Here is a 26249-nt window from a genome sequence, read left to right as displayed (position 1 = left end):
TTTTATTTTTGAAACAGAGTCTCACTAAGTTGCCCAGGATGTCCTTAAACTTGTAATTCTTCTGCCTTAACCACTTGAGTAGCTGGGATACTGGGTGCGTGCCACCACTCCCAACTGGATAGGCTTTCTTTAAGGTTTGTCATAGGTCATAGTAAAGTTTATTTTTATTATAAGTAAGAAAAACTCCTCGAACTTAAGGAACTCAGTTCTTGAGTGGAAGTTATAGGAAGGAAACAGGGGTAGAACATAAGCTGTATTGAAAGATCAGAGTTGAAATTCAGGAGCCACAGCAACTACTCTCGATTCCTCTGGTGCCGTGTGGTAGAGTACCTCTTTCACTTCATGCCCCAACCCTCATCATCACATTACCACATGGACAAGCATGGCTTTCTAGAACAGAGTCATCTCACTGGTCTCATTCACTGTTTTGGTGTCATCAGAAGCTAGCAAACTCTGTATCCCCATTACAAAATCTCGGGAACAGAGAATTTCTTTGAATCAGAATTAGTAGGTATCTTTTTCCACTGAAGGCAGCCACAGTGGTCAGTATCTATTCAGTGAGCTTTTCAATTAGTTTAAACCTAGTACTTCACAGGCAATGCCGTGACTGTTCTCAATGAAAAGAAAGTTGGTGTAAGCTGAGCAGACAGCCCAGAAGACATCTACTACAGATACTGCTGTCTCCATACACTCTTCTGACAGTCTCATTCATGTCTGCAGCCTCTCTACTGATATGACTCCCCATGTCAGTTTAACCCTTGAATCACAAGTGTTCATAGCTGCCCCTCATCTCTGTCCACCTCAGAGACCATGTTCATAAAAAACACTGAAATACTTGAAGCCAGCACATCTTCACCTGTGCTATTCCTAATTTCTCTGGCTAGAATCCCCTTTGACATACTTTTACACAAAGGATTGGTTTCAGCAATAGCTTTTCTAGATAATCCTTCCTTCTCTGCCTATCACCTACTTTGCCTACTTGAGCTTCCCATTTTTTCTCAGATTTAACCAGGGATTGAACCCAGTGGTGCATAACCACTGAGCCACATCCCCAGCCCTTTTCCCCAGCTCTTTTTTATTTTGGGATAAGTTGCTTGGGACTTGCTAAGTAATCAGTTTTTCATAAGTGAACAAGGAATACTTAAAAGTTCCTAGTAACCGGGGCTGGAGTTGTGGCTCAGTGATAGAGCACTTGCTTGGCATGTGTGAGGCCCTGGATTTAATCCTCAGCACCACATGTAAATAAATAGTCAATTGACAACTAAAAAATTATTAAAAAAAAAAGAAAAGTTCCCAGTAACAGTCTAAATAGGACAAACCACAGATTTGCAAGTACTTTTCTCCAACTGGAAAACCTAAATTTGCAGTGAATATGAAAACTGTGTTCATCACAAATAAAAAATACCTAATTCAAAGATGCCTGCATATAAGAGAGAGGAAGGAACTAGGACTGTTTTATTTTCTGACCCCATCTTTATTTCGAATGTTGAATGGAGGATGGCATTTTCCCTGTATTCACTTCCTGTGGCTTCAGCTAATTGTGATTTGTGACCCATTTAACCTTCGTTTCTAAGCCTAAGCAGTTAATGGCATCAGTAATTTTTTTCTTTTGTCTTTTTGCCATTTTCTTTCAGTGGTCAGTAAAGATAACTCCCAAATATTCAGTCTATACCAATCTTTTTTTTTGGATCAGAATTGAACCCAGGGGCACTTTACCACTGAGCCACATCCCCAGCCCTTTTGATTATTTTATTTTGAGGCAGAGTCTTGCTAAGTTGCTTAGAGCCTCATTAAGTTGCTGAGAATGGCCTCCAATTTGTGATCCTTCTGAGTCTCTGGGATTATAGGTGTGAGCCACTACACCCAGCTCCCATACCAATCTTATTAAAGAAAAATTTTAATTATACTTATGGGGTAGAGTGACAATTTGAAACATGTATATAAGGTGTGATGATCACATCAAGGTAATTAGCATTTCCATCTTAAACATCCATCATTTCTTTCTATTGGGAACCTCTGAACTCTTATAGTTCTTCATTATAATATAGCAAATTGTTGAAAACTAGTTATCCTACTGAGCTGTAGAACACTAGTACTTATTCCTCCTATCAGTTCGTATCATTCATGTGAATTGCTCACTTGTTTTCATTCAACTAAAATCATTCTTTAGAATTGTCTTATGAAGAACTACATTATGTGACAGCAGATCAGCTCCCATTTATGGTGCATGGAATTACTGTGGTGATTTCTTAGGTGGTGTACATATTCTAACATTTGTAGGAAACCTGAATTCTTATTTCTATTAAGAATTCCTTCTCAGCTGGGTGAGCTGGCACATGCTTGTAATCCCAGCAGCTCAGGAGGCTGAGGCAGGAGGATCAGGAGGTCAAAGCCAGCTTCAGCAAAAGCAAGGTGCTAAGCAACTCAGTGAGACCCTCTCTTTCTCTAAATAAAATACAAAATAGGGTTGGGTATGTGGCTCAGTGGTTGAGTGCCCCTAAATCCAATCCCTGGTGCACACACAAACCCCTCAAAAAAAAAAAAAAAAAAGGTAAGGTTGAAATTAATTATCACTGACTTGCTATATGAACTTAGGGAAATCATTTTACTTTCCTGAACCTGGGTAAGTCACTATTTTTTTCTTAATAAAACACAAGGAGGGGCTGGGGAGATAGATAGCTCAGTCGGTAGAGTATTTGCCTTGCAAGCACAAGGCCCTGGGTTCGATCCCCAGCACCCCCCCCCCCCCCCAAAAAAAGAAAAAAAAAAACAAAAACAAGGAAAAAATTGTTTCACTGACTTTATTTTTCACTTAAGTTTTTATTTCAAAAGTATGCCTGGAATTGTGGGTGTGCCTATCTTAACATTTGTTTTCTGTTTTGAAATCAAGTATGCTCCACATTTTATATGTTTTATATTAGAGATTTCTTTAATGCACACTTGTCAGATGTATATATATATATATATAGTACCAATGTACCAATGTTACCTTTGTTTTGTTTTAGATGTTAAGCGAATGCTCATGTTAGGTACTTACAAAAATTGTTACATTTTTTTTTTTTCTTATATAATTCCTTTTTTGTTTGTTTATGTCGTTCAAATATATTTTCTTAATTTTGTTTCGGGGCTGGAGTTGTGGCTCAGTGACATGTGTGAGGCCCTGGGTTCAATTCTTGGCACCACATAAGTAAGTAAAATAAAAAAGATTCATTGGCAACTAAAAGCTTTTGTTTCTATGTTTGTCTTTATACATGTATGGATCTCTTCTAGTTAAAAAAAAAAAAAATAAGTTTTCATCTTTGCTGCTTCCTGCAAAATGTTTATCACTCTTTGATCATGATCTATAACTAATTCTTTTTGTTTGTTTGTTTGTTTGTTTGTTTGTTTTTGCCATGCTGGGAGTTGAACCCAGGGACTCCTACATGCTAGGCAAATGCTATACCACTGAGCCACATCCCCAGCCCTTTATAAATATTATTTTGAAACAGGGTGTTGATAAGTTTCCCAGGCTAGACTTGAATTTACGATTCCCTTGCCTTAGCCTCCCAAGTTGAGGTTATAGGTTGCACCACTGCACCCAGCTTTTTTTTTTTTTTTTTTTTTTAACTAGTCACCTATATTTTTTTACTCAGTGTGATTTTTTTTTCTTTTTCTTTTCTTTTTTCTTTCTTTCTTTCTTTTTTTTTTTTTTTTTTTTTTTTTTTTTTGTCCCAACTAGTTCCCTGAAGTGGTTCCCAGGAGTGACTTTTAAGTTCCTCTTATTCCTCACACTTTTTGGTCTGTTACATTTGATAATGCCGTCTTCTTTGTAAAGTCCTTTTATTCCTTACCTTCTGGATTTATATTCTACCTATCTTTGTCCCCTAAATAGTTGCCTTTAGAATATTCTGCTTGACTCACCCAGCATCCTCTCTTAAACTGAAGCTGTTGATGTTGTCCTTGCTCAGTTTTTGCTTTCCACGTTTTTTTTCAGTGATACTACATTTCTGCAAGCACTTTGGTTTACAGTTTATCTTTGACACTTTGCTATCCCCTCCATCCCTCTTCTCTCCTCTGTAATCTAGTCAACAAGACCTCTCTAGGCACTCTAAGCTTGCTCTTTACTTCCATCCAGCCATTCTTTAACATTGCTGTTCCCTAGGATGCCCATGCCATCCATCTCTTCCCTGTCTTTTGCACACTGCAAATCATTATGAGATTAATATTCCTAAGGCACTGCTTTGGTCCAGATATATCTCTATTAAAAAAATCTCACTAGTCTTCTGTCAGTAAGGAATTAACTATTGCAGGCTGTTCTAAACTAAATTTTTGTACTTACCTCCCATCACTGCTCCATAAATTCTCCCTGCTTAACAGTAATATCCTGTGCAGTTTGCCTCAAGCAGCCTTACATTTGTTTTCCTTCCTTTCCCTTTTCTGTAGTGTCCTGCTTCTTTTGTTTTTTACTTTTTTATTTTGAAATATTAGCACTTAAAGAAAAGGGCATAAAATACAAGTTTATAGCTTAATGAATTACTATAAAGGAAGCACCACCCAGGTCAAGAAATAAAACATTGTCAGGATCCAAAAGTTTTTCCTCATTCCTACTCTCCATGATACATGTCTTTTCCCCTTCTTTGCCAGTTTTTTTTCCCATTTAATACAAATGGAAATCTATAGCATATGTTTGTGGGGTTTTTTTTCCTTAGTTTAGTCATCCTTTTTTTTTTTTTAATATACCTTTATTTATTTATTTTTATGCGGTGCTGAGGATCGAACCCAGTGCTTCACATGTTAGACCACATGTGTTAGACGAGTGCTCTACCACTGAGCTATAACCCTAGCCCCTATAGAATATGGGTTTTTTTTGGTGTAAATCATATATATTGTTGCAATGGAGATTTTGTAGTCCATAGTGAGACTTAATTGAAACATTTGCTTATGGTTGCAAAGCTAGGAAGTGACAGAGCTGAAGTTCATATCCAGGGTATCTTAAACACCAGGCCAATGTATTTCGACTCTTTATACCTTGATATTTGGTGTGTTGTGATCTAGTACCTCACTTCTTATGTACACACAAACAAATGTGCATATTTCAATTGAAAGAAAAGTTCTACCTCTGAGCTCATTGTTTTAAGACAGTGTCTGAGTTGCTGGGATTACAGGCATGTGCCACTGCACCAGGCTGTGTGACTCTTACTGGTAGTTTTGCTGAAGCTTAGTGAACTACTCTTCTTTTAGGAAAGAGTGAAACTCTTCTTAGAGAAAACCCTAGATGCAGAGGGTTTCTGGCATCAAATTGAAGACATGACCTTATATGCTAATTGTTTCTTCTGCCTCTCTTTCCTTCACCTTTGTTTGTCTAACTGGTAGTCATAATTGGAAAGTCATCTCTGCTAGGAATCATTACTTTCCCCTGCTACCAGCCTAAGTATTCCTCTTCTATGCTAGTTTAATGTTTTCTTTCTTTTTTTTTTTTTAGGTTTTTATGTTTAAAAAAAAAAGGCTTTATCAACAATATTATTTAGCTCTTACTCTTTGCAAAGCTCTTTCATTCTAGTATAAACCATGAGGAAACTAGATGTTCCATGTTATTTATAGGTAATTTCGTTGATTCTCACAACAGTTGTTTGAGAAATGTTATCCATTATCCACATTTTATAGACTAAAAATGAAGTACTTCTATAGAGGTTTGAAACTTTGACAAAAACACAGTAAGTGATAGAGGCTAAATTTCAACCCAAGGAGTCTGATTCTGGAGCCCAAGCTCTTAATCTCTTGGCCAAATTTTTTAATCTTTTTCTTTTCCTCTGCTCTAGAGATTTGTACAGCCAACAGTTGTCATTTTCTCTGTCTCTCTCTCTCTCTGCACCTTGAGGTTTACCTTGCTGTGGACCCTGAGATAACTCTACCTCCCAACCTAAGCCTGTTCCCTTGGTTACCATGTTATTTCTAGTCATCTTATCCTAGTCTTCTTGATAAAGTTTCATAGTATAAATTTGTTGTTTTTTTTTTTTAAATTTGTGTTGGGCCAGGCACAGTGGCACATACCTGTAATCCCATACACTTGGAAGGCTGAGGCAGAAGGATGGCAAGTTCAAGGCCAACCTCAGCAACTTAGGGAGGCCCTAAGGACTTAGTGAGACCCTGCCTCAAAATAAAAAATAAAAAGGACTGAAATGTAGCTCAGCTGGTTTCAATCCCCAGTACCAAATAAATAAATAAATAAATACTGTCTTGATTTTTCTCTCTGCTTACTCTTTGGGAAGGAGTGCAAGAGATAATGATTTCCAGTGGTTTTTACTTCAGTGTTTGACTTTTTCCTCTTTTATTTCATCAGTTTTCAGAATAATGAATTTGTGTCCTAGCAACCTCCAATGATAACTGGAGGTTTTTATTTTTAAATAATATCAATTCTTTCATTTTGTATTTGAAATATTTTAACCCATTACCATTAGTATTCTTTTTGATATATGGATTGCTCCATCTTAAATAAGTGAGAGAATTTTTCCATTGCCTGCTGTATCATTTTGACATGACCCTGTTATTAGTTTGGATAGTAACACCAACCTCATTTTGTCTGTATTCTGCCTCATGCTTGGAATCAACCGTTCCTCCAAGAAGTCCTACCTTCCATTCATAGGAATTGGTATTTAAAGTTTGCCTTCTGAGCCCTTCCAGTACTTCTGATAAGACAGACTTTCAGTTTCCTTCGATGAATTAGAGTATGCTCTCTATCCACACTATTTTTTACCTGTTGATGTTTCCTTATTCAGGTTTTCAAATATCAGTCATTTTTAAACCCACAGGTCTTTATCAGCTGCAGTTACTGTGAGCTGTGGTCTCAAGTTTGAAGTGCTAATTTGGCCCATTTTCTTCCAATTATATTTTAGGTAGATTAATGCAGATTAAGAAAACTGAATTAAGACAAGTTCAGTGGTACACAGTCCAATCCCAGCTACTTGGGAGATGAGGCAGGATTGCAAATTTGAGACCAGCCTCCACAATTTAGCAAGACCCTGTCTCAAAAAATCAAAAGGACTAGGGATGTAGCTCAATGATGGAGCATCCCTGGGTTTAATCCCCAGGACCAAAAATATGTAAATATATAACATAATAAATCTCATAAATATGCTTGTGAACCCATATAGTTCAGAATAATCTTCCCAATTCAAGATCCTTAATTTGATCATCTCTGCAGAGACCCTTTTCCCTCATAATGTACATTTTACAGTTCTAGGGATTAGGGCCTGGTATCTATGGGTGACCGTTATTCATCTTACTACAGTGGTGATCATAGACTTTTCACAAAGTTGGCATATCATGAGGGCTCCATAAATGCAAGCTTTCTTTTTTCTCTGCATCCTTCCTATGTATGTCCATGACCCTTCTTTTTAAACATTACTTTCAAATGCTTTTCTTGACAGGAGAGGCATTATGACATTAAGTGTGAACCTGTTAGGATAATAAAAATAATGACAGTAATAGTTAACACTTACTAAATGATTATTGTAGCCAAGCACTAAGATGAGTTCTTTATCCATGGGATGTAGGTACCATTATAATCCTTATTTTATAGACAGAGGACATAATACTTAGGCAAAGTAACTTAATTTTGCCCAGTTCACCCAGTTTGTGTCAGAGCTGGGGTTCAAATGAGGTTCTAATCCTAGGGACTGTTCTTCAAAGTATAACGATGTCTTCTATTCACTGTATCTTGCCTCCTACTCAGGAATGAGATTCAAATATCTGATTTTCTGCCTTGACCCCTGATTAAAACCTTCCTTGGAGTTTTCCTGAGACCACTGGCAGGGTCTCACATCTTAGTTCACCAGGATGCCTGTTTTTTTAGCAGTTGCTCGGTACTGAAGAAAGAGAAAGAGGAAAGCTATATATTCTAGTCTGAATCTCCTCCTCCTAACTTGTTTGCTGAAAATCAATGAATTCCTTGACTGTGGGGATCATGCTGATTTATTTATATCCTAGCATAGGACCTGGACACAGAATACATGTTCCTCTAGAATGTAAACCCTATCAGGGACTGTGTGTGTGTGTGTGTGTGTGTGTGTGTGTGTGTGTGTGTGTGGGTGGGTGGGTGGGTGGTGGTGGTGGTGGTGGTGGTGGTGGTGGTGGTGGTGGTGGTGTGGTGCCAGGGCACAGTGCATGCTAGAAAAGTGCTCTCCCACTGAGCTGCATGTCCAGCCCTTCCAGGGACTTTTGTCCACAGCAGTATTCATGCCTTAGAAGAGTGCCTGGAATAGAATAGTTGCTCAATAAATATGTTTTCTTTGTGGTGCATCTACACAATGGAGTTTTATTCAGCCATGAAAAATGAGATTGTCTTTTGCAGAAAAATGGATGGAACTTGAGAACGTTGTGTTAAGCAAGATAAGCCAAACTCAGATGATCAAGGGTCATATGTGTTTTCTCTCACACGGGAGCTAAAGAGGAAAAAGGAAAAAGAAAGGTTGGGGCGGGGGCGAGGGGTCTCATGAAAATCAAAGGAAACAGAGAGTAGGAGGAAGGGAAGGAAAGGGAAAAGTGCTGGGAATGAAATTGGCTAAATTATATTGTTATATTGTGTGCATATAGAAATATGTAACAACAAATTTCACCATTATGCACAACTATAGTGCACCAGTAAAAAATGTGGAAAAAAATACCTGTTTTCTATGTCTGGCTGGCTAGCTTATCTGGGCATAGTTTAAACTTATTCACTTGTGAACAATTATATTTACTGTATATTGGATGTTTGCCAATGTATACCATGTGCTAGGCACTTAAATATATTATCAGTAATCCTTGCTACCTTCCTAACAGGGTAGCATTGATGAGCTATGGATGAAGAAGTAGGGGGTGGGAATCAAATATTTTTCCTAGGTTTCTGACTTGGATACTGATCCAAGTGATAATGAAACCCTTGGAGAGGTTTATGAGTTTTGTTTTGTTTTGTTTTGTTTCCAGAAAGCCTGTATTTGTAATATCTGCTAGTAGATATAGGAGTCTGTTCCTGTGACAAAGGTTCCAGAGATGCCTCCAGTATAGCCAGTTAGTCTGAAGATGGTGGTGGTCTTGATCTCTCCCAAGCAGGGGTGCTTCCTTTAGGAACTGTGGCCTTTAAGCCATTATTTCCACTGTGCTCTAACTTGAACATGTTCAGTTTCTGTTCCAGATGATCGGGCTGAACAACGAACCTGTCTCATTTGTGGGGACCGTGCTACAGGCTTGCACTATGGGATCATCTCCTGTGAAGGCTGTAAAGGGTTTTTCAAGCGGAGCATTTGTAACAAACGGGTTTATCGGTGCAGTCGTGACAAGAACTGTGTTATGTCTCGGAAACAGAGAAACAGGTGCCAGTACTGCCGTCTACTCAAATGCCTCCAGATGGGGATGAACCGGAAGGGTGAGTGTACTCTTCACCCATCAACGACCATACCTTTAGTGTCAGCTATTATAATTTGTAGTTATTCATTTCCCTAGCCTGCACTGTCTACCAGGTCTTACCTTGTGCATTCATAACTCAAAAATTTATCTGGCATAGTTCCTGCTTATGGGAACCTCCCAGGCTAGGTAAGGGGAAAAACTGGTAAGATGTTAAGAATTCTGTTGGAGCAAATGCATAGGCCCTATTAACAATCAGGCCCTGACTGGAATTAATACATTCCCCTAGTTTTTCAAGGGATAATGACAAAAAGTAGAATTTTAGATGGCAAGTGATGAATGAGACAGGAGATCTTCTGAATGTGGTATCATTTTGTTTACTAAAACCATGGTGTACTCAGAGGCTAGGTGTATTTAGAAATCTGTATCCAGGTTGGTGAAGAGTAGTTTATTGGGAATTTTCCTGAGAGCCGTTAGCCTGAAACAACATGAATAAAACTGATAATTCTACTAAGATTAATTATTAGAGGGCAGCTTTGAAGGATGGATTGGAGTAGAGGAAACAGAAAAACTACATAGAAAGTTTTTAGAAGAGCCCAGAAGGAGGGTATGGAGAACACAGTGGCACAGATGGGAGATATGGAAGAAGCTCACTCAATAGTTGGTGACACACTATTAGGCAACATCAGAAGTTAAAGTTGAGGATTTGGATTAAAAATAATGGCCCCATCAGGAAAAAAAGTTGGGCTAAAGGGCGTAGGGGAGCAAAATGTTCATGTTGGAAGTGCCCAGTTTTTAAGTACCTCAGGACACCAAGAAGTTGTATAATTAGAACTGAAGTAAAAATTCCCACCTGTAAATAGAAGTTTGTGAGCTGTTGGCACAGAGAGCCTGCATGTAGTTGAGAAGGGTCAGTGTCAGAACCTAGATGGAGAATAGAATAGGGCATTGTCATTCAGTAGAAAGGGGCTCTAGAGGCAGACTGTTCTGTGGACTTAGCAAGTTTACTTTATGTCTCTGATACTCTATGAGCTTACCTTAAAGTGGTATGTGAATACCTTTCTGAATTTTATAGAGGACTGAATATGATAATATATGTGAAAAACACTGCAAAGTATTAGGGGTTCATAGCAGCAGCAGTGCATGAGAATAGAGGAGTGAGCGAGTCAGATCTGGTGAACTCTGCAAACTGGTTTTGTAGCATTAATGAATGTAGGCATCCAGATTTTTTTTTTCCCTGTGCTGGGGATTAAACCCAGAGTCTTGAGTGTGCCAGGCAGATGCTCTGCCATATCTCTGGTCTCCAGATGTACTTTAGACTGATTTTACTGTGTGAGGAATAAGAAGGATCTTTTTGAAAAGATTATTTAATAATTTATTAATTATATTTAATAATTTATTATTAAATTATTATTTAATAATTACCCATTATTTAAAAAAAGGTAAGAGAGATACAAAAGGGCATTTAGATAAATTCAGGTGGTTTGTAATTTATTTCTAAAACTATTGAGCCCTGACATGTGCCAGAAACTTTTACGAACTTTCTGTGCAGTACACCATTGAATACACACAATAACCCTTTTATTGACTATTATTCCAGTTTGTAAATGCAGTTTAGGGAGACAAAATCTCTTGATCACTTGACAGTAGTTAGTTAGGGGTAGTTATGAGGACAGGTAATAGTTTTTAAATTTTAATTTGTTATTAATCAAGCAGAGTTTAGAGATGGTTATGATGACAATAAACTTTAAGTTAGAATTTGCTGTTAGTGAATCAGAGATTACACCTACATGGAGAGCTTAGCACTTCACATGTCTGTGACATAGCCCTTTGCACATTGGAATGTCATGTTTACTGGATGCTAAACAAAAGCCATAGTAGGGCATTTGAAGTGTGGCCACGTTTGATGGTCCCTGCCTGTCTTTTTGACCTTTCCTTCCAGAACACTGCCTCTGGAATGACTTAAACCATTCTGCCTGTGCTCTTCCTTTACCTAGAAATCCTTTCCCAGTCACCAGTGCCAAACGAGTACTGTCTTGAAAAGAGAGTCTGTGGTCATCTTCCTACCCTCATCCTGATTTGGTTTTGTCCTCTGCTTTTCTCATTACTCTTTTTGCCTTCACCTAATATTTTGTTGAAGCATAATTCTGGGGTACCTTCTTAGTCTCTTTGATGAATCATCTGCCTTATTCAGTTAGAGTGTGAAATTCTGAGGCTTCCAGCCAAACTTACCTATTTTAGGGAAGAAACAAATTAAATTATAACTTCCCTTAAGCATACCTGGACATGAAACATGGAGTATGAAGGACAGAGAACTGTCCATTTATTTGCATGCAGAGCAGGCCGGGCCCCTTGCTTAGTGAAGACTGCCTCTCAGAGGAATCCTGCCACCTTCTGGTTGGTGCTGAGAAAGCAGGATTAAAATTAGTTGTCATGGGAGTATTTTGAAGGTAAGAAATAATCTGTGTGAAACTATGGAAACTGATACATAACTGTATATTTGTCAAAACTCATAGAACTATACACCACACAAAATGAATTCTGGATATTAAAATTTATTTTGATCAACCAGGTTGTAATGAATTTGTGAACTGGAATATGCACTGTGACAGTGAATGAATCTGACTGGTAATATAATAAATCACATAACCACACTGATAGGGAAGAAGAGAGGAGTTGACCTTGGAAAACAGGGTTTTGACTATATTGTAAGGCAAAAGACACAAAGAATTGTGTACAAATGAGGCTTTCTTGTTTGTAAAATTTATTTCTCTCAAGGTTATGTGTTAGAAATTTTGTCCCTACTTTAATTGTATACGGTGATTAATGAGCCAGTAAATATATCGTAGGTAATGAGAGTCAGGTTTTGCACATCAGAGAAAGAAGTGGTATAAATCTGGAATGGTGCCAGGTGCAATAGTGCACACCTGTAATCCCAGGAACTTGGGTGGCTGAAACAAGAGGATCATAAGTTTGAGGCCAGCCTCAGCAATTTAGTGAGATCCTGTCTCAAAATATAAAGTAAAAAAGAGCTGAAAGTGTGGCTCAGTGGTAAGAGCGCCCTTGGGTTTAATCCCCAGTACCACGATCAATCAGGAAAGGCTAGAATGAAACCTCAGCTGCTGATTGGAATCAGTGATATCATTATGGACTCATGTTTAGATAGAGGACAGGAGGGGGAAAAAAGAAAAAACACGAGCGGCGGGAGTCGAGGCTCGTAGCGGGCCTCAGGGCTGAGAGCGCGAGGCGGCCTCGAGCGAGCAGCGGAGGAGCGGTGGGCCGAGCAGGAGGCGCAGCGGCCGCCCTGGCCTGCCATGGAGATGGAGAAGGAGTTCGAGCAGATCGACAAGGCCAGGAGCTGGGGGGCCATTTACCAGGACATCCGACACAAAGCCAGTGACTTCCCCTGTAGAGTGACGAAGCTTCCTAAGAACAAAAACCGAAACAGGTACCGAGACGTCAGTCCCTTTGACCATAGTCGGATCAAGCTACACCAGGAGGACAATGACTATATTAATGCTAGTTTGATAAAAATAGAAGAAGCCCAGAGGAGTTACATTCTCACCGAGGGCCCGCTGCCTAACACGTGTGGGCACTTCTGGGAGATGGTGTGGGAGCAGAAGAGCAGGGGCATGGTCATGCTCAACTGCGTGATGGAGAAGGGCTCGTTAAAATGTGCACAGTATTGGCCACAAAAAGAAGAAAAGGAGATGATCTTTGATGACACAAATTTGAAACTGACGTTGATCTCTGAAGACATGAAGTCTTACTACATAGTGCGACAGCTGGAGCTGGAGAACCTGGCGAATCAAGAAGTGTGGGAGATCTTGCATTTCCACTATACCACGTGGCCTGACTTCGGGGTCCCTGAATCACCAGCCTCATTCTTGAACTTTCTTTTCAAAGTTCGAGAGTCAGGGTCACTCAACCCAGAGCACGGCCCCATTGTGGTGCACTGCAGTGCCGGCATCGGCAGGTCGGGGACCTTCTGCCTGGCTGACACTTGCCTCTTGCTGATGGACAAAAGGAAAGACCCTTCTGTGGACATCAAGAAAGTGCTGCTGGAAATGAGGAAGTTTCGGATGGGACTGATCCAGACAGCGGACCAGCTGCGCTTCTCCTACCTAGCTGTGATTGAAGGGGCCAAGTTCATCATGGGAGACTCTTCAGTGCAGGACCAGTGGAAGGAACTGTCCCATGAGGACCTGGAGCCCCCGCCTGAGCACGTGCCCCCACCTCCCCGGCCGCCCAAGCGTATCCTGGAGCCACACAATGGGAAGCGCAAGGAGTTCTTCTCAAACCACCAGTGGGTGAAGGATGAGGCTGAGGAGGATGAAGAGGGCCCCATCAGGGAGGAGACCAGGACCTCCTTGAGGGCCTCCCACAGCGTGGACAGCACAAGTCAAGACACTGAAGTTAGAAGTCGGATCCGCAGCCGAGGCCTGCGAGGCACCCAGGTGGCCTTTCCTGCCGAGGCGGAGCCAGCACCACCCAGGAAGGAGGAGGAGGAAGCAGCGCCTGCGCTGACCCACTGGAGGCCCTTTCTGGTCAAAATGTGCATGGCCACGGTCCTCACAGCCGGCGCATACTTCTGCTACAGGGTATGTTTTCACTGACGGACGTGCTGGCCGCCAGCCCAGCGTGGGGCTGGGCTCTGTAGAGCACCTGGGCCGGTCTCGGAAGGCACAGTCAAAGGGTTGTTCAAGTCTGAACTGCGGAAGGGCTGACCAGAGAGAAGTGAGGATCGATGCTCTGGGGCTGAAGGAGCCCCGTGGTCCCAAGAATATAGAGTCTAATCTCAGGGCCTCAACCTATTCAGGAGGAAGTAGAGAAAATGCCAAATATATCTCTCTCCCTCTCTCCCTCTCCCCCTCTTCCCTCTCTCTCTCTCTATCTCTCTCTCCATCTCTCTTCTCTCTTGTTCTTTCCTTACTTTTTGTTTTGTTTTGTTCATTTATTTTTGAAAAAAAAAATAGAATTACAACACATTGTTGTTTTTAACCTTTAAAAAAAAAAAAAAGAAAGAAAAAGCACATAAGTGTGGGTACATGACTTAGTATATCTGTACATTTTTCCAAGCTCTGGCCATGGGTAGGGGCTAGGAGCAGTTATACCCCAATTGCAGTGAGCATACCTAGCACTCAGATCTTGACTTCTAAATATCAGTAAAAGGAGACAGGACCAGTTGATTCCAGGGCTGGGCCAGGGAAAATTTCATATGAGCCTGGAGCATCTTGTGGTGCAAGAAAATTAGGAAATATTAAAGAAGAAGAAAGCAGCAGCAGCATATCAAAAGGACACAGAGCTCACCTGAAAGTGCTTCCAGTGGCCAAAATTGGAATAATTTAGGCAACAAAATAATTTTATTTGTTGTATGTTTGTTTTGTTGTTTTGTTCTGTTCTGTTTTTGTTGTTGTCATTGTTGGTACCAGGGATTGAACCAGGGGTGCTTAACCATGAGCCACATCCCCAGTCTTTTTTATATTTTATTTAGAGACAAGATCTCACTCAGTTATTCAGGGCCTTGCTAAGTTGCTGAGACTGGGTTTGAACTTTTTATTCTCCTGCCTCAGCCTCCCAAGTTGCTGGGATGTGCCACTACACCCAGCCTCATATTAGTTTATACCCCAAGGAATAAAATATATCCATGAGTTCGTGCTGAAAGAAATACCTAAGTCAGTAAAGTGAAGTGACATTTTTCCTTATGAGAGAATTCCAATTAATAGATGTTGAAGTCATGAAGGAAATAGAAAATCACTAAATCACTGTTAGAGCACCATAGTATTAGCTGCTGCAGACAAGATGAGCTGATAGATCCAACATAAGTGAATATTGGTTTAAATAAAAACAGAATATTTGTATAGTCTGATAATCTTTAATTACAAAGGGGAAACTATTTTCCATAGAGAATTCTCCTTTACTCTAGCCAAGCGATCAAGGTTAACATCACCAGTAAAACACACTGAAATTATCCCTGATGTGATACGTTGAGAAGGGCATAGGTATATCCACACAGTGCTAATTTCATTCTCAACTGATTTCAGTCTCCAGAAAACAGACAGGCCTGTATTGAGGGACAGTCTTCAAAATACCTGACATTCTATAGCATACTCTTGAAAGGAGTATGGATCGCAAACAAGGAAAGACAGAACTGTCACAGATCAGGGAAACGATGGAGAAATGACGACTAAATACATTGTGGGATCTGTGATTGAACAAAAAAGGACATCTGTGGACCCACTGGAGGAATCCAAATACAGTCTTTACTGATTATTGGTTAATAATATTATACCAAAATTCATTTCTTAGTTTTAATTGTCTGTGGTATATAAAGTGTAAACAGAAGGAAACAGGAAGGTATAGAGAGAATGGAAACTCTCCATACTGTTTTCGCAACTCTTCTGTAAGTCTTAACCTTACCTCAAATTTTTAAAAAGCAACTTTTCAAAATGCAACTGCCTTTTGTGGCTGAGGCTTTCTTCCCATGTGTGAGCCAGCCCTCTGTTGTTCCCCATCCTTAGATACAGAACTAAATATCTTTCAGACCTGGAAGTTGGCTGATCAGGAAATCAATTTTTAAGGTAGTAAGTAATATCTGAAGGTGGATGGTGAGTGGTGAGTGGAGACTGAGCCCCTCTGACTTTGTCCAGGCCCATGACTCTCCCAGTACCCCTCACCCCCCATACATACCCCTCACCCAAATTGTAGTAGGATAAAGTCAGTCTTGTCAAAGAGATTTTATGGGTTTTTGTTTTTGGTTTTGTTTTGTTTGTACCAGGGCTTGAACCAGGGGTGCTTAATCACTAATCATTGACCACATCCCCAGCCCTTTTTCCTTTTTATTTTGAGGCAGGGTCTTGTTAAGTTGGTGAGGCTGGCCTCAAACTTGGAATCCTCCTGCCTTAGCCTCCCGAGTTACTGGGATTACAGGCATGCCCACCATGCCCGACTCTCAAAATGATTTTCAAGGCCCCTCTGACTCCAGCATCAGCTATTTCATCCCTTCCCTTTTCTGTTTGCTGCTTTCTATCACAATCTGCATTTCAACCTAGTTTTCCAAAAACTTCATGTTTTGAGGGCTTTGCAGATATGGTTTTATCTTCCTGAACTATCCTAGCCCCTATTATTTTTTTTTTTTTTCTAGATGTTGCTAGACCTTTATTTTACTCATTTATTTATATGTGGTGCTGAGAATCAAACCCAGTGCCTCACACATGCTAGGCAAGTACTTTACCACTGAGCCACAACCCCATCCCCCAGCCCCTCTTCTTCACCTTACTATATATTATATACTTTTCTGTCAAGCTTTTATTTGTAACATTCTCCAGAAATCTTCTGGTGTACACATACCTGACACCAATGACCCTCCTTTTCCCCCACTATTGCCCTAATCACCTTGTGTTTTCTTATCTGTTCACTTGTCTGTTCCCCATCACTAGACCTTTGAGGGCCATGACCAAGTCCTACTTTCCAGTGTCCCTCAGCAGATAACCCAGTAGCGTTAGGATGCTTCCTAATTAGATGGATTGAGGGAGGGCAAGAAGGAAAATGGGGGAAATATCTGGAGAGAGATGAAGAGACATCGGGCCTCAAGGGGGTGATCCATGTCAGTTAAGGAATTAATGTAAAAAATTGATCCCAGCTACTCAGGAAACTGAAGCAAAAAGATCACAAGTTCCAGACCAGCTTAGGCAACTGAGGGAGATGCTGTTTCAAAATAAAAAGTAAAAAGGAGTGAGGGTATAGCTCAGTGTTATAACACCCCTGGGTTCAATCCCCAGTTTGAAAAAAACAAAAAAAAACACCCAATTCCTTAATTTTGTGGTTTCATAACTTGCTAATTATAGTAATTGGTTCAGAAGCAAAATGGTCAAGGACATTTTCCTAGAGGAGGTGATGTTTGCTAGATGGCATTTAAAGACAGTGCTCCTCTGGCATTGGCATATCATTTTACCAGGAGCAAAAGTGCTAGGACACAGTACAGAGACCTGAGTGGGGCACTGAGAAATCTCAAGGAGAGAGAACTTTTGAGCAGAATCTTAAAGGAATCAAAATTTCAGCTCCTTAAACTTAAAGGGCTTCTCTCCCTGCCTCCCTTTTAAGCCAGGGATTGAACCCAGGGGCACTTACCACTGAGCCACATCCCCAGCCCTTTTGATTTTTTTTATTTTGAGACAGGGCCTCACCAAGTTTCTTAGGGCCTTGCTAAGTTGCTGAGGTTGGCCTCAAACTTGTGATCCTCCTGCCTCAGCCTCCCTAGTCACTGGGACCAAGTGTGCACCACCACACCTGGTTTAAAGGACTTTCAAAAACATCTTTAAATTTGGTTTTAATGTTTTATTTTGAAATGATTTCAAACTTACAGAAAATTTGCAACAGTAGAACTTCATTAAGCCCTTCACCCAAATTCAGCAATTGTTAGCATTTTGCCTCATTGCTCTATCATTCTATTTGCTTGTGCTCTTGAATGAGCACACACATATGCACATGCTTGCACACACGCTCATGCTTGCTGTGTGTGTGTATGTGAACCATTGTGAGTAAGTTATAGACATTTTTCCCCTTTACATCTAACATATCCTCAATAATGTTATTAAAATCAGGGAGTTTAACATGATACTTTTTTCTGATTAGCAGATCTTATTCAGTTTTCACCAATAATTCCAATGTCCTTTATAGCAATTATGATTTTTCTGATCTAGGAGCCAGCAGTCCAGGATCATGTAAACATTTTGTTTATGTCTTTAGTCTTAAATCAAAAATAGTTCATCTTTTTTCTTTAATAACATTTTTTACTTTGAAGCAAATAGGTAATTTATTTTGAAGAATATTCCTCAATTTGGGTTTGTCATTTTCCTCATAACAAGATTCAAGTTATACATTTTGGGGGAGAATGTTACAGAAACAATGTTGTGTTCCTCTTATTGCATCATATTAAAAGCACATGATGTGAGTTTGTACCGTTATTGGTGATACCAACTTGAATCATTTGGTAAAGGTGAGGGTAAGGGGGTTTTGCCAGAATTTCTCCACTGTAGTTTTTTTCTGAGCAGGGGCAACATATGTAGAGGCATAACTGTGGAAAACAGCATGGTGTGTTCAAGGACTAACAAATAGTTTTCTGCAGCAAGGGTGTAGCACTTATGGCCAGAGGTGAGGATGGGGAGTTCCATAGGAACCAAATCACACAGAGCCTTAAATGCCAAGCTGAAGAACTTAGGCTTTTAGCCTCTGTACCAGGGACAGCCACCAACAGGTTTTGAGCAGGCTTGGACTCATTTTAGCTTTGTGTCATATTTCTGGTTTCTGGGTTTGGTTGGTTGCCAAAACCCAAATTGAAATTTCAGCTCTGTCAGTTCTTCCCTGAGTAACCTAGAGTCTCTACCTTGCTCTGCTCCACTTCCTCATCTCTAAAATGCATGGGATAACATTAAAAATGTGTACCTTCCAAAGTGGTTGTGATAATCAATTGAAAATAACATATATGCAACTGTGAGTTTTAAAATATGATGCAGATTTTTTATTTTAACAGAGCCATTATGACACATTGCAATTTTTCCCACACTTCAGGCTTCTACATGCCATTTTGACAAATTTTATAATCTTTACCTTATCTTCTCCTTAAATACGCTTTAAAAAAATAAAAGTTAATCTGCAAAGGAAACTTATCACCTTAGTGAATGAAAAGATCAGTATTTTGAACACGATAGGATAAGTGCATAATTAAGAGTTTATGCACCACTTAAGAAGTATCTTATACTTCTCCAGTAGGACACATACACATTATGGGAAATAATGGTAATGGAAAGAAGACTGGTCTTAGAGTTTTATAGCGTGGTTTCCAACCTTGATTCTGATGTTTGTTTCCTATCTCCTTAAGCAATTCTTTGAGCCTAACATTCAGCATTTCAGTGGGAGCAATACTAATACTCTCCTCATGAATTTCAGTACATGTCCATCATACGTGAATTTCCTTGTTCCACTTGGGGTTCATGGAGGACATAAACTTTCCAGTTTCAGAACAAGAAATTATAAGTCTTTAGAATCTGTGGTCCTTTAAACAAAACAAAAGTTAAGTATATTGAGTTCCTTCCTCAACCTTTAGGACTGTGAGTGTGAGATTTCCACTGAAAGATATTCAGTATTTCATCCACCAGTGTTAGGTCTTTGATTTGTAGCTGTGAGCTGACAAAGACACGTAAGATGTTAGTATAAGAAGGGACTGAAGTTCATTCATCATTGACCCTGAAATAGCAGAGAAGGAATTTTAAGGTTTTTTAGAATTTGAAATTAGGTCTAAAGTGAGCTCCCAGGCAATAGCCAGCATACATCTAGCTTAATATAGGCCTTGTATGTTTCTTATTCCATATTCACAGCAGGCTTGTAAAACTGATTTTATTGCCTTGGTTTTGCAGATGAAGATATAAAGACTTTTACAAAGTTAAGATTGGAACTTTGATTTGCTTAATTTGTGTTCAGAGAAGAGACTGGGGAGAGGCAGAGTCGTTATTGAAGACCTGTTTGTCTGCCACTTTTCTTTGTGCTTATTGTAACTGTACTATTTTATGTAACATGACAGTACCACTATCCCCTCTTCACTCTTCAGTAATCTGAAGTTCAGAGGGGTCAAGAAATTGGTTATTACACCGATCAGGTAGAAACAAGATTTGGACACAAACCTGTCTAATTCTGAAATGTATAATCTGAGAACATCAAGGATGATGTCTACTTCAAGGAAAATGAACTTTCCATCAGAAACTGAGTCTCATGCTTAGAGTCTTTACCATTTGTGGCAACCAGCCCTTCCCCAAGGGCTTCCTAGATTCCTTATGTGCTTTTTCATTTGTTTGTTTTTGGGGCAAGGGTATTATGGCAAAGCTTGCTCTCATGTAATGGCATTAGCATATCCTCTATCATTAGCATCGCTTCCTTCAAGCCACCCTTGACAGTGATCATCACAAAGATTTTTCAAAAATGCCAGTGTGACCACATGACTCACCTTCATCTCTGCCTGCCCCTAGGCTCCTCAGCTGAAATCCATATCCTTAACCTGGCATTCCAGGCTCCTTGTCTCACTTGGCCTCTCCATCCTTATCTTGCTACTTTTCTTCCACATACCACCTCCCCTGCCAGTGTCTTATCCAGATCTAACCACCTGGAAGTTCCCAGAAAGAGCAGTTCATTCTTCCTTTTGACTTGCAACTTTTCTCTCTCTTTTTTTTGCATGCTGGGGATTGAACCCAGGGCCTTATGCTTGCAAGGCAAGCATGCTACCAACTGAGCTATATTCCTCAGCCCTTGACTTGCAACTTTTCTATACTGTGTTCATTAGCAGGTTAACTTTTTTTGGCTGGGGATTGAACCCAGGGCCTTGTGCTTGTGAGGCAAGTACTCTACCAATTGAGCTATCTCCCCAGCCCTATACTGTGTTCAGTCAACCTGGAGCATCCTTTCCCTGCATGCCTAAATCCCCCTCATCCTTTAAGACTTAGTACAGAAGTTGTCTTTTCCAGAAAGTTTTAACTGACACTTTAATTCCTAATCAGGACTTCCTTTTTGTGTCCCCATTTGAAGTGCTCCATTAACAGTGATAACAAAAGTATTAGTAGTAGTTGTTCTTAGTGAGGCTAGTACTATTTAAAGGATATTTTGTATAGTTAAAAAAATGCTAAGCAAGCTCCTTCAACTACAAAGGAGCTGTACTTACTGCCTATGTGCCAGTGAGATCAAAGTTCCAATGTTTAAAAAAAAAAAAAAAAAAAGTCTGTTCTCCTGATCCTGATCCTATAAATCAGACCTAAACTTAGGTTGGGAATAAAAAATATTTTATTTAAAAATATAAATATTCTTGGCCAGGCGTGGTGATTCAGGCCTATAATCCCAGGGACTCGGGAGTCTGAGGCAAGAGGATCTCGAGTTCAAAGCCAGCCTCAGCAACTTAGCAAGATCCTGTCTCTAAATAAAATACTAAAAAGGACTGGGGGTGTGACTCAGTGGTTAAGTGCCCCTGTATTCAATCCCTGGTACAAAAAGTACATACATACATAAATACATAAATAAATATTCTCTCTCTGTCCCTCCCCTGAAATTTACCAAAACCTTCAGATACATCATCCTGGATATATGTAACTGTGGGACTAGTTAACAATGCTGTCACCTTTATTGAGTGTATTGAATGTATACAGTGTGTGGTATGTTTCTGGTATCTTAGGGGCCCAAAAGTATCTGCTGCCTATAAAGTTGCTTGCAATAACAGAAAAGAGTTAGTGCTTTCGGTCCAAAAACACCTGTTTTTAAATCTTGGCTTCACCAATTACTACCTTGCTACTTTTTGCCATGTAAATTCTCTTTTTAAGTTTAGACTTCTGTGAGCATGCTTCTGAGTACCTTGACTTATGTTTCCTTCTAGCTATCAGAGAAGATGGCATGCCTGGAGGCCGGAATAAGAGCATTGGGCCAGTCCAGGTGAGTTCTAGGCCCCACTCTCTTGCTCTGTCCTAGAAAGCCTGGGCTTCATATGTTCCTGTGACCTCTCATTTGTAAGACTACTTTGCTATTCATTGCATCTAAAGATAATCAGCAGAATGTCCATTACCTTATTCATAGAGTAATACCCCTTTCAATCCCACAAATATTTGCTTCGTTCCTACTTTGCCAGATTGGTGGTTTTGTTTGTTTGTTTTTTGTTTTTTCCTGGAACCTGGGGATCAAATGTAGAGCCTGACACGTGCTAAGCACGCATGTTACCACTGAGAATCACCCCCTGTTCCCTGTCAGTCTCTATACTGTGAACTTAGTCTAGTGGGAGAGACAGAGATGTAAACAGACACCATGGTACTGTGAGATTTAACAGAGAATATGCCCTTCGCTACGTGGTTCTAATGCTACAGCCCAGGGAGTAGAAAGGAAGGGGCTTCCATTTTGTTTGGGCTGGAACCTTGGATGGGACTGGAGGCACTCAGGGAAAGCTTCCTTGAGAAGGCAAAGTTTGAACTCTGTCTTGAAAGAGGAGGAAGAATTAGCTGTGTTGGTGAAAGGTGGGAAGCTAAGCATGTTTAATTTGTGCTAGACTGTGAAAAGACCCAAAGATGAATGTTCTAAGGAGTGATGAGGAGTTTGTTCATTGAGGCTGAAGCATTCAGCTCATATAATAGAGTGGCAGGAGAATAAGGCAGATTACTTGAATTTAGAGTCAGTTCTTTAAAAAGTGAACTTCATCTATCTTTGCTATAGGAACTAAGAATGTTTGGTGTAACCCAAGAGGGAGCCACTAAAGGAGTTTTAAGTGTTTGGTGATGGCGGGCATACTCAGATTCACATTTTAGAAAAATCTTTTTTCTTTTTGGTGGTATTAGCAATTGAACCCAGGGCCTTGTACATGCTAGGCAAATGCTCTAGAAAAATAATTCTGAACATTGGAAATTTTCAGTTTGCGAAGAGTGGAAAGAGAATGAATAAAACTGAGAAAGAGAAAGCCCTGAAAGGGGTTTTACAAAAGTAATGACAGTGCATTTTGAGAGGAGGGACTATATTCAAGAGATAATTAATTGATAGTATTTCTCCAATTAAATGTGAACAAATGAAAGAAAGTCAGATACACACTGGTGTATTATTGGAGATTTCCTATCACATGACTTAAGTACACAGTATGCACTCAATCAGGGTGTGTGTTTGTGTGTGTATTTAAGACCCCCAAATCTGTTGTGTTCCTTTTTTAAATAATTTTTATTCTTATTTTTCAAGTCATATCTTGTAAATTAATCCGTTTCAATCTGGACTAGTAGTTGCTTTTTTTTTTTTTCTCCCCTTTTAATGGTTAAAGACATATAGATAGTGCATGCCTGTAATACTTAGGAGGCCGAGGCAGGAGGACCACAAACTCAAGGCCAACCTGGGCAACTTAACTTTCAAAGTAAGAAATTAAAAAAGGGATGGGGGTATAGCTCAGTGACAAAAACCTATAACATGAGATCTATTTTGACAACTCTTTTTTCCCTTTGCAGTTTGGGGATTGAATCAAGGACCTTGGGCATGCTAAGCAAGCACTCTATACTGAGTTATACTCGGCCCTTTCTGTTTTATTTTGAAACAGGGTTTTCCTAAGTTGCCCAAGCAGTCCTCAAACTTGTGATCCTCCTGCCTCAGCTCCCAAGTAGTTGGAATTGTAGGCATGAGCCACTGCACCCAGCTACCTTGACAAATTTTTAAGTGTTCAGTTCTGTGTAGTTAACTATATGCACTTTGTTATACAGCACATTTCTAGAACTTTTTTCATCTTGCATGACTGAAACTCTATATAGCAACTCTTAACACCAGCTCCCCAGTCCCCCACCCCCAACCCCTGGCAACCATAATTCTACTTTATGTTTCTAAGAATTTGACTACTTTAGATAGCCTCATAAAGTAGAATCATGAAATATTTCACCTATGACTTATTTTATTTAGCATAACATTCTCAAGGTTCATCCTTGCAGCATATAATAGGATTTCCTTCTTTCTTTAAGACTTTCTGTGTTTATACAACATTTTCTTTATCCTTTCCTCCATCTTTGTGTGCATTTAGGTTGTTTCCACCTTTTGTCTATTTTGAATAATTTTTGCAGTGAACATGGAAGTGCAGATAATCTCTGGGAGATCCTGATTTCAGTTCTTTTGGGCAGATACCCAGAAGTGGGGTTTCTGGATCATATAGTAGAGTTCTGTTTTAAGAATCTTAAAATATTAAGGTTTTAAGGAACCTCCATACTCTTTTTCATAGCAGCTATACATTTATATTGCCCCCCACAGTGCACAAATTATCCAACTCAAATCCACATAATTCTTTGCTTTAGCATCCTCTGAGAAACCCATGAGCTACAAGGGAAGTGGTATTGTTTTCATTTTTCAGATGAGGGAACTGAGACTCAGAGAGCTTGAGTAACTTACCCTATAGCACTCAGCTAGGAAATGAGGAAATTTGAACCCAAGTTTAAGCACTCAATATGTTCTGTTCTCTATTCAATGCATCAGTGATTGCCCAATATCCCATTGGTGCACAGGAAGAGAGACAGATGCAACCCCCAGCTATAGGAAGCTGATTTCACCAGGACTGAACTTTTTCACCCTAAGTCTTTCCAGCTCTTCAAGCTCTGATCTACTCTCTCTACCGTCACTGATGCTGCAAAAAAAAAAAAAAAAAAAAAAAAAAGGTTTTAGAGTTCTGAGAAACTCTGAAAAGACAGGTATATTTTGTTTCTCCCTTTTTTTTTTTTTTTTTTTAAAGCTACACACTAATTTAAAAAAAAAATTCCTCCAATATCATGTGTAATCCAAGGGATTTCAAACCAACCAATTTATGCACCAGTTAAATGTTTGTTTCCCCTTCAAGTCCTGTGTGCAAGCTGTCTTCCAATTCTGAATGTTCCTGTATTTACAGAGGTAACTTGGGGTTCTCTCAGGCCAGTGAAGCAAAGAAGTATGCAGATTTGAGTCATACAGGTTTCAGAGAAAATGTCCTCCCAGGTTTTCATAGGAACATCTCTTTAAAATTCATCTGGCCCCTCCTCCTTAGCACTTAATCTCCTTCTGTGTGCTGAATGAATGTAGCCAGTTAGGCCTCAACTCTAGGTGAAAGACTTTATAGAAGTTTATTTACTCTCTATATGGTTACAGCTAGAGCACTGGACTGAACACTTGCATATTTTGGCCTCTTCCTCAAACTCTGCCCAGATGTAGGCAAACAGTGTGACTTTGTTTAAGTCAGTTCATTTGTATGAGCTGCCATTTCTTCTTTTATTTTATAGACTTAGAAGCATATTTCCTACTGGAGAAAAAAAACGTGTTTTCTACTCACTCATGGTCAGCACTTAATAAATGAACATTTGTGTATGTATTCAATATGCATTTACTAAATACTTCTTCTTTTCTAGGTCCTTTCATGGCCTTAAGTCTTTAGAGGATACTTTTATGATATGTTACTATAGTGCTATAAAATAACAATGACACCTGGGCACAGTGACATACACCTGTATTCCTAGCTACTTGAGAGGGTGACACAGGAAGATTGCTTGAACCTGAGACCAACCTAGGCAACATAGCAAGACCCTGTCTTTTTTAAGGGGGGGAGAAACATAAAAAGTGAAGATGATGTTATTGTTATCCACCCATTTGTAATAGGGGGTATGTGCCAGGCTCTTTTCTAGTACTTGGTATGTATTAACCAATTTAATCCTGAAAAGAGTCCCATATCATAGAATTTTATTCCTCCATTATACAGATGGTTCAGATAGTTAAAATGACTGATCCAAGATTGTACAACTAAAAGTGGCAGAACCTGGATTTGAACAGGTGGTCTGACTCTAGAATTTATACCCCAACCACTATGCTGTTCTGTCCTACCACAATATATAGACTTGTAAATGAATAGAAGAACCTATAATTCTGCCTAGAAAGCTTCACAATGGAGATGACTTTTTTTTTTTTCCAGTTATACATGGATACAATACCCTTTTTTTTTGTTTTTAATGTTGGACTGAGGATAAAACCTAATGCCTCATGCATGCTAGGCAAGTGCTTCACCACTGAGCTACAACCCCAGCCCCTTTAACTGACTCTTAAAAGGCTAATAGGAGATTATCATTGAGTTAGGAAAGCATAGACTCAAGAACAAAGAGGAGTGTTGAGGAACATATAAACTGTGGCATGAGAGCAGGGTAAGTGGGCAAGGGGAAGGCTCTGATGGGATTGTGTATGGTGCTGGGCAGCAAGCAGTCAAACTGTCGTAAGATTAGGGGGAGACCTGCAGTATCGGGATGGAGAAGAGGAAACCTGAGTTTCTCTCTAGAGAGTCCTGCGAATCCCATGAAATTTAAATCTCTGAGTCCTGAAGGACAAAGGGTATCTTAAGCATT

The 26249-nt window shown here is 39.7% G+C and overlaps 2 protein-coding genes across 2 annotated transcripts in view; both read left to right on the top strand.

Annotated features, from left to right (window-relative positions):
- NR6A1 (nuclear receptor subfamily 6 group A member 1) overlaps positions 1-26249 on the top strand; it is a 203910-nt gene that overhangs the window by 160236 nt on the left and 17425 nt on the right. The window contains 2 exon segments of the mRNA XM_079113811.1: positions 9140-9382; positions 21770-21825. Of these exon segments, the coding sequence (XP_078969937.1) occupies positions 9140-9382; positions 21770-21825 (299 nt within the window).
- LOC306645466 (tyrosine-protein phosphatase non-receptor type 1-like) lies at positions 12564-13983 on the top strand. The gene has a single exon (XM_079113349.1). It carries the CDS (start codon positions 12675-12677, stop codon positions 13974-13976), a length of 1302 nt encoding a protein of 433 aa, XP_078969475.1. The 5' UTR covers positions 12564-12674; the 3' UTR covers positions 13977-13983.

Source organism: Sciurus vulgaris (assembly GCF_902686455.1).
Source record: "Sciurus vulgaris genome assembly, chromosome: 15".
Classification (NCBI taxonomy): Eukaryota; Metazoa; Chordata; class Mammalia; order Rodentia; family Sciuridae; genus Sciurus; species Sciurus vulgaris.
This window is presented reverse-complemented; position numbering and strand designations above follow the sequence as displayed.

What these genes read in the sequence shown, in the direction of transcription:
- LOC306645466 (XM_079113349.1), top strand. Translation starts at nt 12,675, where the DNA reads ATGGAGATGGAGAAGGAGTTCGAGCAGATCGACAAGGCCAGGAGCTGG.